Source organism: Notamacropus eugenii, chromosome X (genome assembly GCF_028372415.1).
Source record: "Notamacropus eugenii isolate mMacEug1 chromosome X, mMacEug1.pri_v2, whole genome shotgun sequence".
In the NCBI taxonomy this organism is placed as follows: Eukaryota; Metazoa; Chordata; class Mammalia; order Diprotodontia; family Macropodidae; genus Notamacropus; species Notamacropus eugenii.
In genome coordinates, this window is record NC_092879.1 from 67,670,611 (window position 1) to 67,688,320 (window position 17,710).

Below are 17,710 nucleotides of genomic sequence, written 5' to 3' on the forward strand. Positions count from 1 at the left end.
ATGCTGGGTAGAAGAAAGACACCTGACTTTTGGGAAATCTCAAGTTCTAGTCCTACTTCTGACTGCCTGTATGACCTTGAACATATCATTTTACAGGTCTAGAGGTCTAGATCTCAGTTTTCTCACATTCCATTCCTGGTGTCTGTGCCTTTTCATATGGTTGTTCCTCATGCCTAGGATTCACTCCTTCCTCATCTTTGCCTCATGGAAGTCTTCTCTTCCTTCAAGATGCACCTGGAGCTCTTCTTTCTACATGATGCCTTTCCTGCCTTCTACATGATGCTTTTCCTGATCCACTCTTGTGTTAATACCTTCTGTCTCAAATTACTGTATATATTTTTAATTTATTCTCTTTATATATATATATCTATATTTTCTTTATATCTGTGTGTGTGTGTGTGTATATATATATATATATACACACATATATATACTTGTTTATACTTGTTGCCTTTCCCATGAGAATGTAAGTTTTTTGTGAGCAAGGATTGTTTAATTGTATTTCTGTTCCCCAGCACTTAGCCCAGTTCCTGACAGTAGGTGCTTAATAAATAATTAAGTAGGTGCTTAATACATTCTTGTTGATTGATTTTTTTCTCAAAATATAAGATGAGGAGGTTTGGACTAAATAGATATATTCAGAAGAGATTATAGAAATTCTAGGAACTTTAAAAAATCAAATATCTAAGAAACATTTTAAATTGATATTGTGTTCTATTGATTGTCTGGAAGAGAATTTTCAGAGTAATTGTTAAGAAAAGAGTAAAGAATGAGAAGAAAGTCAAACACTTGTAAAATTTGGCAGCCTAAACCCCAAACCAAATGTTTGGTTGTCTTGTAAATCCTTGAATGGAAGCATCTCTTAGTAGATCTCTAGAGTTTGCCTTGGAGTTAGGATTATCCAGGTTCAGGTTTGACCTGTGGACATGTACTGATTTTATGATCCTGGATGAGTGATGTCCTTGTGAGCCTGAGAGTTCTCAGAAGACCATAAGCTGCAGAGCATTTGAACATCTACATTGGCAGAAGTAGTTTATTTATTTATTATTTGGTTCATTAGGAGTTTATTCCCTATGCCTGTGAAATCACAGGTTTAGATTAGCTAACATGTGCTTTTATTCTTGGATCGATAATTATATCATAGTAAGTGTTAATGACTACTTCTGCTATTATACAGGGAAATACTCCTCTCTGTAGTCTTATGAGCTGTGGTTGTTTTAAGATGTTGGTGTTGAAATTGGGAAGTTAAGGGGGAAAAATAACTAACTTTGATTTTTGTTTTAGTGGTAGAGTATGTTTTTATGACAGCCATTAGCATATTTAAATTTCCAGAAAAGTATTTCACTGTGAATTTTGTTATCTACTGAATCTTTGAACAGTGAGGATATGTTATAGTTTACATAAATGGAATGAAAAATAGTACATTGAATCTAGTCTTGCATCTGGAAAACTTACTATATTAGACCAGGAGTTGGCACACCTTTAGCTCTTTGTGCCACAAGAAGCAAAAGCATCATCCTTAGGTGCTTCCGTTAGGCCTGTGGCATTTCCTGGTGAGAACTTGAGAAAGGAGGTGTAGATGGCGAGGGGGTACTACAGCTGCAGCAGGATTGGGTCGCTCTTCAGTGATATACATATCAATGGTGCTTCCGTCAAATCTGCTTAATGTGGATTGTATGAAAAGCTTTGGAACTTGATTCTGTTTCTAGTAATATTGGTAACATATCGGACAACTCCTGCATATTACATTTCAACCCTTCATAAAGGGGTCTTAGATTCCTTGATAATTTTTTTTAGATTGGTCTTTCTTGTTTGTCCCCCCTACTAAACAAAACCCTGCCTGTATTTGCCATATGTGAGGCCTTTTTTTAACTGACTATTCTTGAATTTTCTTCTCTTATTCCTAGTCAATCTAAAATAATCATCATTAAATACTGACCAAAAACTCATTATTGTGAATTCAAAAATGTCTATCTAGTGAATGTCATCACTGTAATGGGTTGTGCCAATTCTTGTGCCTTTTTCCCAATCATCATTACATACTGTTAAAATTATGCCATCTTTAGCTCAAGTCATCAAGCTTGTTATCTTTTGCAGCTACTATGTCTGCAGAGAGTAATGTTTCTGTTTTCAAGTGATCATCCTCATAACTTGAAATGACAGTCAGTTTTTTATACTTTAAACTGGGGTCCATGACATGGTTGTGATTTCTCGTGTAGGGTTTCACCATACTGTCATCATTGAATAGGTTCCTGCTGAAGTGTTGCCTTCCTCATCTTTAACATACCTTTTCTATAAAAACTAGTTTTATAAAAAGAAATTTGATTTTTTTAGGCTCTATTATGTTCAATTTTTATCTCTTTAGCCTGAAGAAATAGCCTAATACTAGTGTTTTTTAGATGTCTAGTAATGTTTTCTTTAGATATCATCTTAGCTTTACCTTCCATCCTAGCAAATTTCATTTCAGTTGTATCCACATAAACTTATCAGTTTTGAAAGTCAGTATTTTATCCTTTTGGAAGCAACATAATTACAAGAGATGCAAAGTACTAGCTTGTTGAGCTTGCAATAAAACCTCATTAATTCAGAATAAATGCTAATCCTAATTGCAGAAATTAGTGGGTTAGCCTTCAAACATATATAGTTACTTCTTCATAGATGGGATAAAGGTAAGCTTTTCTTTAGCTGTGGCCATGACCAAGTTACAATTAAGTTCTGAATTAATGGGGTTTTATTGCAAATTATCTGTTGGTTCACTGTTCCCTAATTCTTTATAATGTCTCTACTTGAGGGGAAAAATACTAGAATTGCTTAGCATCAATGCCCAAACTTAGATTTGGCAGCTTTCCCAGTGGAATCCGTATGTTGTTTTTGCAAAGTTTATTTTTTAATGCTTTATACTTTTTGGGATTAAGAAAATTATAAACTTTGCAAAATCACTCATTGTTTTAAAAAACAAACTAAAAAACAAAAACACGCCACTTACCTAACTCCTATAGGCTCTCTTCATCGGATTTCTGTGGCTGATACGACCTCACCATCACAGTGCATGCTAGAACGATGTACTGAACAGCAGCTAGAAATCCATGGCAAGGCTTGACCTCGTGGGACCTAAAAATTAAGGGGGAAAAGTGAGTTTTGAGTTGCTAATGTGCTAGTTGCCCCAGTTTGCTTGGTTAGGGCATTTAGCACTTGTTTCTGTCCTTGTTGGAATGTGGTTAAGGTTCTTTTGGAAGGTCAGAAGTGTGTCTGCTGTTACTAACACTTGTACTGATATTTACTAACTTCTTTAATTCAAATATTGGAGGAAATTCATGCTTTGTCCTTAGTTTAGAACTTTGAAGGGATGAAATCATTGAAAAAGTTTTTTAAAAAATTGCCATGCTGCTTTGTTGTGGTTAGGAAAATACTGTAGTTGGAACTAAAAGGCTACTGTGCTGCATGTCTTCTTCATTGAAGTGTCTTTCTACTGCCCTTCTAGCATAAAATTGATCATTTTAAAAACACTTGCTTTCTTTCATACTAGAAAAAGATTGGAGGGTTACAAATATTGCTTATTTTCATTAGAAAATTACATGCGCAGTGGGAAATGCTCACTATTTGATTTAAACAAGAAAAACATTTGAATGAATGGATCTTTTTTTCTTTTTTTGCAGTTGGCAACCAGAGAGACAGATTCCATTCCATGATGTGAGATTCCCACCTCCTACAGGTTATAATAAAGATATCAATGAAAGTGATGAGGTTGAGGTAAGTTCCCTGCTCTCACTTAAATATAAGAGTAGAACGTTTTTGAGATCTGTAGCTTATTGAATTGTTATATCTTTTCTTTAAATTCTCTTTAAATGGTATACTTTGATGGGTATGTATTTTTTCCCAGTTCATGGTGATGGTCTTTTAAAAAGTCCCCATCTCTAAAATTTTGTGTGTGAGCAGTGTCTGGAATGCCCATTTTTTTTTGTTACTTTTGGCTCCCTGACCCTGCCACAGGCAGCTTTGTTTTCTGCTTTCCTCAACCTCTAATAGTATGTGGGTTAGAAGACCTGAGTCTCGTTCTGAAGCTTAAAAACACCATTAGGCTTTGAAAGCTTTCCCAGACATCCCTGGGAAAATGGTAGCACTTGAACAAACTTACCTTGGTCCCTTGTGGTTTTTTTGTATGAAGTGAAAATTATCATTTTGTTAAAATGATAGCTTATTTTACCTTTCTCATAGCACTTTAAGCAAATTTGATATATGAATATCAGTTCTACAAAATGTTATGTTAATTTTACACAAAGATTCTGGACTAAACATAAATTACTGTTGGCTTCCTTTAAAGAGTAAGCTCCCTTAGTGCATTTGAAATTATTCATTTTATAAAAATGTAACATATACAGTATTGGGAGAGCCCCATTATTTTTAAGGCACGACTTGTGCTCTGAAATACTCATTTCTTGTACCTTGAACTCTTGGGAAGAAATCAAATACAATAAATCGCTAAACTGGTCATATTTGTGATTATATAATTGAATTCACAGTGCCTAACACAGAGTAGTACTTAATAAATACTTGTTGATTGGTTGATCTCCCACTTGAAATTCCCATCTATTTGGTACTTTCTCCTTGGCCTTTAAATTCTAGCTTATGTTACAGTTAAGAGTATACTTGTCCTTTACCTCACCCTCCAAGCTACACTAGCTGTGACTTCAGTGGAATATGATAGGTAAGAAATGTAGTTCTACTTTGTAGCTTTAAGTAGTAGTGCTTTAAGAGAAGTGCAAAATGTAGAACAGTGGAGGTGATAGTCCTGCTGCAGTTTGCCCTGGTCAGATCATGTCTGAAGGAAGGCATAATGCAAGACAGACTTTTCAGGGCCAAGAGCAAAGTCCAAATGAAATGCCATGAGGCATTCACTTTATTACATTTTGAAAGTAACCTTTGCTTCCAATGTGCTCAAATCGCACATCCACAAATAATTTAGTTATGAGTGCCACATTTTAAGATGGACAGCCATAACCTGGAGAGCCTCCAGAGGAGAAGGCTACCAGGATGGTGAAGGGTGTCAAAGTTATGCCATGTGAGGACAGCTGTCCTCCAAGTTTTTGGAGGGATGCCATGTAGAAGAGGGATTACTCTTGTGCTTTTTGACTTATAGTGGATGGAAATTGTAAAGAGGCAAATTTAGCTTGATGTCAGGGGAAAAAACACCTTTGCAATACTTGGAGCTATCTGAAAGTGAAATGGCTACTTTGGGAAATGGTCGATTGATTCTTCTTCACCAGAGGTAGGTCTTTGGGAACAGAAGCCTGGACAACCACTTGCTAGGAATGCTGGAGAAAGGATTGTTTTTCAAATGTGGCTCATCTAGATGAGATCTCTTCCAGCTCTGGCATTCTGAGATTCTTGAAGCCCTTTAGGGGAAAGGATCCTTTCTTATTCATTCACCTTCATTACTGCCCATCCTGTGGTCCTGAACTGTAGTAACTAGTCCTCACTAAATGTTAAATGAGTGAATATAGTTGAAAGACATCTGCACATTTGAGGCACATTGGTATTGGGCATTTTTCTCTATTTTCAAGTAAGTATCCTTTTGACCTCTGCTTGGAGAGGTAGGTGATGTTACCACTGTAGTTCTGCACCCCCACTACCTCCCAAACCCTTTTCATTTGGGGAGGAGAAGTGGAATGGATGGGGGGTGGTGAGTGCCTGGTGCTTTAAATATGTGAGGTGATTTTAATTATGTGTGACCTAATGTATATTCACAGAAGATAATCAAAAGATTTTAATACTGGTTTTGCATTTAAAGCCTTCAGCTGGAGCATGTTTGTATTTTCTATTGTGAGGCATGCTTTGGTTTGGCTCTTGAAAAAATTCCCATTTCCTGTGTATTCTCATAGAACTTAAAATATATCATACTTTAGATATCACTGGTACCTTAGTTATACTTCAGCGACTCTTAAGGTGTTGTGATGGAAAAAGAACTGAACTGGTTGTCCAGAGACTTGAGTTACAGTCCTTTTTCTATCACTCATTCATTGTGTGACCATGGGCAAGTCACTTCATCTTAGTATCTCCATTTTGGAGGATTGGGTAGTTGAAAGTGGATGATTTTGCTGATTTTACTTTTTTCTATATGTGACAGTCTGCTTCCTCTTCCAAAGAAAAATGCTGCTGCTCGCTTATTCTCAGTAGCCCATAAACTTGTGTTCTAATGAAAAGTGATGGATTTTCTATTCCCAGTGCTAGTCAATCTGTAGCTGAGACACATCGTAGCCTAATTTCAATTTTTACCAACTCCATCTACAAGATGTTTTGCTTAGATTTTAGAATATATCTAGAATATTTTTTTTCTCTTTCCAAAGCCAGAAGGCTTCACTCTCACATGAGCCGTTAGCCCTAGTTGGTATCATATCCTGCTGAGCAGCTGGTTCAGAAAACAAAATATTTGACAGTATTGTGTTAGTCTATAAGAGCAACTGTGGCATCCAAAGGATGTGTAATAGACAGCCAATCGTCACATCATGCTGTTGGAATATCTGTGCGTCTGGCCATTAGCCCAAGTGTAGGTATACGCTAATACTTGGGTTTCACATTTATGTCGATTAATAAAATAAGACATTGTGTATTGTTTATATTTTTTCAATAGTTGTGTTAGCATGTAAAGAAAAACATACACAGATTTTTATGTAGGTAATCAATGTTTGTTGAGCATTTAGGAAGTTCTTAGTATGTTATTGAGCACCTTAGAAGGATACAAAAGAATGGGAGGAGACAGTCCCTTCCTTGAGGGAGCTTGCATTTAATCAAAGGAATATTTATTTAAGATTTATACTGTGTATACTGTGATGTTGGCTATTAATCTAATAAATTTGAAACATTGAATGCTCACTGATGTTTTCTTTAATTTTGAAGTCTTTATTTAGATTTTAAAGTAATATTAATCTGAGTGTCTTCTGTTTATCTTTACATGTAGGTATACTCCAGAGCCAATGAAAAAGAGCCATGCTGTTGGTGGTTGGCTAAAGTACGCATGATCAAGGGCGAGGTAGGGAGGCCTTAGGTTGATAAAATGCATTTTACATTGTTCTTTGGTGTCAGCTTTGGTGTATATTTGTTTCTTGATTCTCACAGAACTAATTTAGGTGCTTTTAGTGTTAAATGTTTGGTTTATTTGTTTTAAAAATTTTTTAACTTGATAGAAGATTTTTTTCCACTCAAAGACTTTCTTTTCAGGGCTTTCGTCTTGATTTGAATAAGCATAACAAATGTCTCCTATTTTTAAAATGATGACTAGGGATGATTGTTGTAACTTTTTTTTTTTCAGTTTTATGTAATAGAATATGCAGCCTGTGATGCCACTTACAATGAAATTGTCACAATTGAGCGTTTAAGATCTGTGAATCCCAACAAACCTGCAACAAAAGACACTTTCCATAAGATCAAACTGGAAGTGCCAGAGGACTTACGGCAAATGTAAGTGTGAAGTTATGAAGCCCAGAAAATGCCACCCATACATACATGCATACGCATACTATGTGTATTTTATACATGTAGTCACATGTCTATGTAAATAAAAGCACACAAAATTACTTGAAATGGTTTCTAAATTCAGTGGGATTCAGCAAGAATTTTCTGCTTCTTTGCAAAAAAGATCACAAATATAGTTTATGAACTCATTTGATGTCAGCTAGAAATATTAGCAGAAAATTGGGAAATTGAATTGAATGATTTACCATCAGATTTGATTATGATGACATCTAGAGGAAGTATTATTCTTCCATATGCTACTTGCTTCAATCACACAAATATCTGAAGCTACTGAATTTGAAATTTGGAATATTACTTTATAATCCTGTTTGAATAAATTATTAGCAGTATTAAAATCATTCTTGAGCACTACAAAATTAAAGAAAGCTGTAGAAGGGGAATATAGTACAAATGGCCTAACCTTTTTGAGTGATTTTTCTTACCAGTTCTATGGAAAAATTGGACTGACATCTCTAAGGTCCATTTCAGCTACTAATTCTCTGATCCCCTGAAAAGTTAATCTTTTATACTATTTTAATAGTAAATAAACTGGTTATTTTGTATAATAGCTTTTGATCTTCTTATAAATAAGTAAATCTTGAAATATTTTAATGGGAAAATTTAATGGGAAAATAATGTAAGTTTGACACTAAGAATTAAAGTACAGTTTGTTTTTAAAAATTAATCACAGAATATGTGACCAGTAATAGGGAATGAAAATGCATTCATTTTCTCCAGTGAACTAAAAGTTTGTGTCTTTCAAAAATTGTCATATTTCAGAATTAGTACTCAGTGGTGGCATTTTAGGGTAGAGAAACATTCATTCACTAGATAAGGTTGAATCACTATTTTGGCTAGAGAATATCTCAGCGTAGTGGGAAATTGAAAACCAGAAACAAATTACTGTTGAAGAAAATTTCCGCATGTGATTTCTGAACTAATATTTATTAAGCAAATACATTTGAGTACCTGCTCTGTGCAAGTTACTGTATGAAGGGCTATAAATAGCTTTTGTGCTTGGAAGTAGTGTTTCATGCATTTATTTTCTTCATATTCCCTCTCTCCCCACAAGAAATAAGTCAAATTGTGAATTTTTCATTTCCTTCCTGCATTTAAACAAAATGACTAAGATTTTCAAGAAAGGCAGTCACAGAGTTGTTTCCTGGTATCAAGAAACATAATCAAGGAAAATGGAAGGTACTCCCTAATGTTAGTGGGTTTCCCTCCTATCGAGTAGCTTAAGGCAAAACAATTTGCACATTCTGTGGTTCAGTATCTGTTGCCTTATCTTAAGAGCTTTCACAGATGGATAAAGCTTGGTTCTGCCTGTTTTTTGGCATAGAACCACCTTAAGACCAAGCAAGTACCTCCAAATTAAGAATTTCTGAACTGATTTAAAACAGAGAGGTGAGTATTCAAATGTCTCAAAATTTCACGTGAGGGAATCTCATTAAGAGATCTGAATTTTATCCAAAAAAAGTAGTTTACTGCCGGGAAAATTCAAACTACCAGGTTTTTTTTTTTTCCCCTCTATTATATGAAATAAAGAGTAAATTTTTTTTCTTTTCCTACTTCCTCCATCATGAATAGGCTCCTGATTTTGGTCTCATTAATGCAAAAAAAATTACTGTTTTCAATAGCAATGAAACAGCAAAGGTTATAACAAAACCAGTTATTCTGGCCATAGAGCTCCATGATTAATGTAACTGCGTTACATCCACTTAGATGAACTAGATTGATTGCGATGGAACTAACTAGGCGACTTCTTATTAGTTATGGTTGTTTTCTCCTCCTCCTCCCACCCCATGGAAACTGCCTTGGCATATGAAAACTCCTTTTGAGGATTAAATATTCTTCTTACTCTACTTTGCCTTGCTCAGGCGATATGTTCAGAATCTGAGTGTTATGTTTTCAGAAGGACATTGATGAGCTCAAGTGTCTAGAGAAGGGCAGCTGGGTTGTGAAGGGCCTCAAGGTCATGCCAAATCAAAATTAGCTGAAGGAACTGGGAATGTGGCTCCTGGCCAAGAGAAGAAGTGGTCATGGACTTGTTATCCATTTTCAAGTGTTTGAAGGGCTGTCATATATAGAGGATAAGACTAATGCTTGTCCTCACAACTAGGAGCAGTGGTTGGGAATGTAGAAGCAGAATTTGGGTTGGATGTAAGACAGAATTTGTTGATAATTGAGTTTTCCTGAAGTGAGTTAGGCTAAACTGGGAGGTATATCAGTAGGCATTTTAAAGTATTCACTTTGTGCCAGGTACTGTGGTGTTTGCTGAGGAAACAGAGGGAAAATAGAAACAGCATCTGCCCTGAAGGAGATTACATTCTAACATAGGAGATAACATGTTTAAAAATCAGTAATAAAGAAAATATTTCCAGATGGGATCTAAGTAACTTTAGGGGGTGGGGGAAGCACATTTAGAGAGCTTAAAGTAAAGGCTAGAGGACCAGGCTTGGTGATATTATGGAGAAGATTGTTATTCAGGGATGGATTGATCTGGTTGGGCTCTGAAGTCATTTTAGCTGAGGATTCTGGTCTTCTGTGAATAGCAAGGACACTGAGTTTTAGATAGAAATGTAATTGCAGCCTTCAGTCTTGATATTTAGTTCAAGGAAAATATTAGAAATCCATATATTAATGTGTTTAAATGTATACCAATGGTTGCTAGCCCTAGAAATCAACAGTATAATAGGTAGTATTTTTATTACTAGGTGTGCCAAAGAATCATCACATAAGGACTTCAAAAAAGCAGTTGGAGCTTTCTCTGTAACATATGATTCTGAAAATTATCAACTTATCATCTTGGTAAGTGGGTTTATCTTTTCCCATTTTTAGTTTATTTTAATTCAGTGCATTTATTTTATTAATGATTTTATGGATTTTAATCATAGTCCATCAGCGATGTAACAACAAAGAGGGCAAATATGCTGATTGATATGCACTTTCGAAGTCTTCGAACTAAGTTGTCTCTGATACTGAGAAACGAAGAAGCTAGTAAGCAACTAGAGGTAAGTTACTTTTTTCTTCTGTCATTTGAGCAACTAGTCCTAGAAATGCTGAAGATATATGTAGAGAGAGTTAGGTATTGATCTTTAATAGGAGTACTTTGATTTATTTACATCAAGTTTTTTTGCCTAGGAAAATTAAAGTAGTGTTAAAGAGCAATAGGTTTGAGTTTGCATGTCTTTTGAGATATCAGGTTAGATTTTTTATACCAGTTGAATGAGCTATGTATCTATTTGGTTATTTGTTTTTTATTTCTATTTAAATCTGCATTTTAGTCAATTGTCATTCTTTAAGATCCATCTTTAGACTTCTGTCATAGAATATTTTCCTGATTTACTATTTTATTGGTTAAAAGTACATTTTACTTAATTATTCCTTCAGTAATGTGTATTGACATGTATTACTGTATTTTCAATGTTAGTACTGCCATCTACATTTTTATAGATTCTGAGTTTGTATAGGCTTTTATTAGGTGAAATCAATCACTTTTGAATTTTCGGATTTCTGATTTTTAATCATTTCATTTGATGGTGGTTGGAATCCCATGCAAATGAAAACCCATGGAAAAAGACAGGTGAGGCATTGTGAGATGAGACCACAATGAAAGGGCTGACTATAAGATTCCTTCTTAACTTTTTTGTGTCCTGATTGAGAATTGCAGAAAAAGAAACAGAAGAGTAGTTTTCTATCTCTGTCAACATGTACATATAGTTTTGTTATATTTTTCTTAACCTTTGGAAACTATTTAGTTAGTTGATTTTGATCTTGTTTCAACCTGATTTCCTTGTTTAATTTTATGGGTTTTAAAAAATGTTATCACATAACATTTTAAGTCAGTAGTTGTAGTTTGAGTAATGGAGGAAAATTATACCATGTTTCTGTGAGTTTAAAAATGTAAACATCTTCTGAAATGACATGTTTCCAATTCTACCCTTTGTTGGCAGAAAGAACACTGAACTGGGAGTAAGAACCCTGGGGTATTGTCTGGGCTCCATTACTCACCTTCAGCAAGTTTCTTATTCACTTTTTACTTGTTTCTTTTTTTGAGGCTCTTCCCACTTCAAGAAGTTGTGGGATGTTAAGATATTTTTGTGTAATTTGAGCTTCTTTGATACCTGTAGAAATTAAATATCTTCTGGTATAATGAAAAATGGATACTTTGTTAATTTGTGCTCAAGTGATTATTTCATTTGCTGCTTGCTATCTTTTGTGTCCAGCAGTTAAAAGTGCACATGAGTCTGTTTCCCTTCTCTTCTGTAAAAGAGTTTATAAACTTTCAGATAGTTCACATTTTACAAAAATATATACCAGATATGCTTAATTTTCCTTTAGTAATATGCTAGAATTGTGATAAGATTTTGTAATTAATTGTAGTGAGAAGCCCATTATTTCCTGTGAATTGGCTTTCCGGTAGACTTAATTTTCTTATTGATTTTTAGAAGACTTTAACCTTAATTTTATTGTTAATTATGGCAGAATTGTCAGCTAAAGTTTAAAAAAAGGCATCCTATACATTTATCAATTTTCTTTCCATGCTTGTAGTAATGCATCTAATGGAAAAGATTAGTACCCTAAATGCATATCAGTGCTATGAGTAATATTGTTCATTTTGATAAAAATTCTTAATCACAGTTTGGATTCCTTTTCAAGCAAAATGGTGCTTTAGATTTTGCATATTTGTGTAAATTAGGGCTGGTATAAATAGATTTTTTTTAAATTTAAAACCAGATTAACTGCTTTGCATTTCTTTTCAGAGTTCAAGACAGCTTGCCTCAAGATTTCATGAGCAGTTTATTGTCCGTGAGGATTTGATGGGTCTAGCAATTGGCACTCATGGTGCTAATATTCAGCAAGCTAGAAAAGTACCCGGAGTTACTGCTATTGATTTAGATGAAGATACTTGCACATTTCATATTTACGGAGAGGTAAATAAACAGTCTACTTTTTATTTTTAAAATAAAAGTCTGCATTTTATCTATTTGATGTCTTGAAACTTTATGTTTACTTCTATATCTTAGGATCAGGATGCAGTGAAAAAAGCCAGAGGTTATCTTGAGTTTGCAGAAGATGTAATCCAAGTTCCAAGGAACCTAGTAGGTATGTCTTAGTAGTATGACCATTGTTAAGTGGTATACCAGTAAGTACCATGCAAGATTTATGCAGATAATGCATTGGCAGGTATGGATGGCTTGGGATCTGTACGTCCTCCATGGAATGGATATCGAAGGTCCATTTAAGTATTGGATTATATGAGTGGAGTTGTGTTTTAATGAGCTTTGACTATAAGAATTGGTTTTCTATCACTTTTTAAATTACTAAACTATTTTTATATGTTAGAAATAGTCTAAGGTATATAATATTTGTGTCAAGTATAAATGTATATGTTTATAATATTTATGTCAAGTAAATGTTAGCTCTATTTACAAGTAAGTACAAATTAGGAGATGTTTTGCAGAAGATGTCTTGATAGTTCTAAAAAAAGTAGTACCTGAGAGCAAATGCTAATTAGTCTTTCTTCCAGAGCTCTGTTTGATGCTAGTTTGTAGTTTGAAGAGAAGACCAGGAGAGGGTTGGCCCTGTGATTTCACTGGCAGAGGGAACTCCTTGGTGAGGAAACTCCCTCTTCAAGGTCAATTGGCACCTTCTTGGCATCTTACAGAGTTTTATAAGATTTTAAAAATGTGTTGGTATCATGGGGCTTTATTTTATCTTTCAAAGGGTAAGAAAAGTTGTGTCATTTAGCTTCAGAGCTCTAAAAGGGCTAGATTCAATATCAGATCTAAATTGATAATAAAGTAAAAACAATCATTGCTAACATTTTGAATAGTTCCACCAAGGACCCCCTTTCAATTCGAAGCGATTCTTCATCCTTAGCTGACTAGGTTCCTGTCATTGTGTAGTTCCCACCAGCCTGAGCACATCTTAACTTTAAAAAAAAAAGAAATCTGAAAACACTGTATCATAGAACTTATTGGGCCAAAAGAGTGACATATTTTTAAGAGATTAACTGGTCAAAGGACAAGAAGTCGTGTATGCTTTCTTTATACATGATTCATACTCAAAAGACTTGTATCCCCATCAGCAAAGTTAGTATCATTTTAGGGATATAGAAATAATCTCATAACTAAAACTGGTACCCATGATCTTCATTAACTAGACATTTTTCCACCTTCTTGTAAGGTGAATAGAGAGGCCCCAGATGAATAGTTTTTCTGGAGACACCTGCTGAGTAAAATCAACTTGATAGCTTTTGGTTTTCAAATACAATGGTTCTTTGTTAAAAGCTTTGGTTTGCTTTGTGAATGTTAGCAATCATCATAAAGTATTCTTTATGGTAACAATTGGCAGACAAATAGGGGTGGGAGGGGGTTGAGTTGGGGCCAATTTTCTTTCTAAGTCTGACAGGATGATTTATGATTAAGTGATCAAATATCTTATGGAAAATTTAATAAATATCTTATATGTTTCTTGAAATTTACCTCATCTTTCAGGGCGAGGGTGGGAGGAGTGTCTCATTTATACTCTTGAACAATTGACTTCTTTCATTAGCTTTGGTTAATATCACATGCTACTTGGCATTCACACATAACCCCAGATTTTAATAGAAAACATTACCAAAGTTGCCCTTTTCTTCTTTTTACTAAAATTGTTAGTTCATTTTAAAATTTAATTGTAAATCTGTGTAACTTAAGAAACTACCAGTGACATGAATAGGGAGCAAACTGTGAGAAAAGGTTAAGTGTTTGTAGATTAAGGAAAAGTCACACCCTTGTAAGTCAAGGGAGGAGTTGGATATTTATAGGGAAGGAGAATTGGAATCTTGCTGAAGGAGTAGTGTGCCCTAGTGGACTGTGGTATTGGAAGGAAGGATAAGTGACGTGGGGCTGATTGACAGAGCAAGAAGGGTTTTGCCTATTTTTATAGACTCTAATTAGAATAGGAGAAACAATATATCCTCAGTATTAAAATTATTGTCACCCTGTAGAATGGATAATATCAAACCTGTGTGTACCTTTAGCTCCTTGAGTGGAGGTTTGCATAATCCCTACTCTTTAGGGAGCATTTGGGGCATGAGGGAAGCCCTTCAATACATTCAGGATTGTGATGCTATCCATAAGTGATGTGTGAAAACTTGTGTAATATTGCTAACAGTTTTTTATAAAGAGTAGTTCATTATATGCCATGAAATTGATCCACAGGGGCAACAATGAAAATAGTAATTTCTCAAGTAAATCTATGATGAACTGTTATGAAAAGGAGGAAGAGTAAAACATTAATCTATAGTCTGATAATTGCTCAAATATAGCTTCAGCATTTAAACAAATATTAGTGAATAATATGTTTCAGTGCCATTTTAATGGTATGCTTCCTTGAGGATTTTGCAGTAAATTTGTGCTTGTTTGTAAACTGTTTCTCCAAGATGACAGTCGTCACCCAAGTTGGCATAGTTAGGATTTGAACCTGGGTCTTCTGACTCCAAATTAAGTGTTCTTCCAATTGGATGGTTCTGCCGAGAGGTAGCATAGGTTAGTGCAGTGTTGTCAGGTTCAAATAGAAATGGGGACCACTTATCCATATACATAAGGATCCTTGTGGGCTGCAGGTTGATTTAGTTTCAAAATGGAAATGTTTTCTCTGTTTTATTGCATTTTAATTTATTTTGCCAATTTATTTTGCAATTACATTTTAATGTGGTTTGGGCCACACTGAGGAGTATTATGGATGACATGTTTAACATGCTTCACATTACAGTGGGTAGAGCACAGAACTGGCTTTGAGGCCTGCCTCTGTCAAACACTGACTGTGTGACCCTGGGCAAGTCACTAACCTGTCTTAGCCTCAGTTTCCTCATCTGTAAAATAGGAATAACAATAGCACCTGCCTTCCAGGGCTCTTGTGAGGATCTAAAGAGATATATTATTTGTAAAGCTCTTAGTGCATAATAGATACTTTATAAATGCTATCTATTATTGTTACCATCATCATTATCAATGAAATCACAGGTCCAGTACCTGTACCTGTAAACTACTGTTATCTTTAATATGTTGACATAATAACGTAGAAGTAACCATAGAAGGACAGATTGATATAATGCATTGAGTGTTGGACTTGGAATCAGAAAGACCTGAGTTCTCACACCACCTCTGACACTTAAGCTGTATGATTCAGGTCAAGTCAGATAAACTCTCAGTGCTGAGTTGCTCTCTGATATTAGTGGAAGGAGTTCCCGACACCTTGTGAAATCACAGATTTGTGGTGATAACCAATTAATGTAGATTTAACTCTGTATGCAGAAGTAGAGGTAATGGGTCAATATTCGAATGCTTGATATAAGAGAAAACTTCCAACCAACTAGAGTAAGAAAGTTGAATGGGTTTTCCTGTCAACTGAAGTATTGACGCCAAAGCTAGATGGATGGCTTCTTGTTGGTGATGTAAAGAGCAAGTTCTTGGTCAAGTACAGACTAAACCATGTCACCCCTCAAGTCCCTTATAAGTGAGTCTGTGGCAGATTCTTCAAGCCATTATTTGAATATAGTGTTTGACTCTTTTTATTTTTTAATTTATAGTATAAATTTTTAAAATTTACCACAGGCAAATAATTTAAATATACATAGCAAACAATATTTAGAAATCAAATTTTGAATATGTTATCAAATGGCCCCTTTTTGTACTTTCCCTTTTGTAGAATTATTTGTGCAGAAGGCATGTTACACCACAGCACAGCAAATGCTCACTCTGAAACGAATTTTCCCATTTTTGTGAATCTTAATAGACTATTCAGCAAGTGTTCACTGAGCTGAGCAACTGGTTCAGGCCCAAGGAATGAATAAGGCTCACTCTTTTTCATGTAAAATTACTTTATTGAGTTAGGATTCTTTTGCAGTTAATACAACAAATAAGCTATGGACATAACTAAATAATTAAATGCAGAATGTTTCTTAACTTAATATGATTAATTCTTTATTTTACCCATAGGCAAAGTAATAGGAAAAAATGGAAAACTGATTCAAGAGATTGTGGACAAGTCAGGTGTTGTAAGAGTGAGAATTGAGGCTGAAAGTGATAAAAATATTCCACAAGAAGAGGTAATGTTTTGCTTACATATTTTGGTTTTTCTAGTTATCTAATAAGAGCACTGTGAGGTTACATAGACCTAATGTGCATTTAGTGTTCCAGATTAAAATTATTTTCTTGACTGCAAAGAAAAAAAAAAGATGTGAAATATATTGCTTTTTCTGACTTTTACCATATTTTGCTTAGTATTTTTAATAGTATCTAGTGCTTTAAATTTACATTTGGCGTATTAGTTTCTCTTCTGTAGCTCCTTAAGTTACATTTTAACAACTCTTAATTTCATTTTCACTAATATTTTGCAAGCATGTTTCTTACCTAAAAGCACGTTGGTTTTCTTTGGATTAATATGTGTAACAGTATTTTTACTTAAGGAACTAACAAGTACCTAAATTCCTCAGTATGGAAACTATGTTTTGTTGTGAAAAAATGTTTCATGGTAGAGTTAGTTATATTCCATCTAGATTGTTAAAATGATATTTATGATTTATATAACTAAATCATGATTTTCTGCTTTCACATTAATTTATAATGATGCATGCTAAAAACTGTTGTTCATTTTAAAAAACTAAGCCATTGTTGTAATGTTAGATTTCAATAAGGTCTTAAATGTTGGTACTTTTTCTCTCTCTTATTTTTTTATTTTCTTTGCCAAGGAAATTATACCACAAAATCCCCTACCTTCCAATAATTCAAGGGTTGGATCTAATTCCTCAGAAGAAAAGAAATACTTAGATTTAAAGGAAAACTACACTCATTTTTCTCAGTCCAGCAGTACAAAAGTCCAAAGGGTAAGAAATATTTGTCACTTTGAATTAAACTTTAAAGAAGGAAAAAAAAATCCCTTCCATTTAAGTTACAATTCACAATTACTATTTCAGTTAGATGAACTTTGATGAAAAGAGGCTTACAGTCCTCTCTGGTGGGCCCTCCTTCTCTTCATGTCATATGTTTCCCATCTGATCACCAGCTTATGAAGTTTCACAAACTAGTAACGGTTGATTCACAGTGACAAATCTTATGCTGAGAACATAGGCTGCTGGGTTGAGCTTAATGGGCAAGTTTTTCTTTTGAGGATAAATTGTCATAATGCCCGCTTAATATTTTGCAACCAT

The 17,710-nt window shown here is 34.6% G+C and overlaps 1 protein-coding gene across 19 annotated transcripts in view; it reads left to right on the forward strand.

Annotated features, from left to right (window-relative positions):
* The window catches only part of FMR1 (fragile X messenger ribonucleoprotein 1), a 57,987-nt gene that overhangs the window by 23,807 nt on the left and 16,470 nt on the right, over nt 1-17,710 (forward strand). For 12 of the 19 annotated variants that reach the window (XM_072626464.1, XM_072626453.1, XM_072626455.1 and 9 more), the window contains exons 3-11: nt 3,657-3,750; nt 6,956-7,027; nt 7,307-7,455; nt 10,227-10,320; nt 10,407-10,523; nt 12,276-12,446; nt 12,540-12,618; nt 16,500-16,609; nt 17,252-17,386. In XM_072626464.1, coding sequence (XP_072482565.1) covers nt 3,657-3,750; nt 6,956-7,027; nt 7,307-7,455; nt 10,227-10,320; nt 10,407-10,523; nt 12,276-12,446; nt 12,540-12,618; nt 16,500-16,609; nt 17,252-17,386 — 1,021 coding nt within the window. The remainder of the gene's footprint in view (nt 1-3,656; nt 3,751-6,955; nt 7,028-7,306; nt 7,456-10,226; nt 10,321-10,406; nt 10,524-12,275; nt 12,447-12,539; nt 12,619-16,499; nt 16,610-17,251; nt 17,387-17,710) is intronic. The other 7 variants (XM_072626461.1, XM_072626465.1, XM_072626468.1 and 4 more) reach the window with 1 other exon arrangement.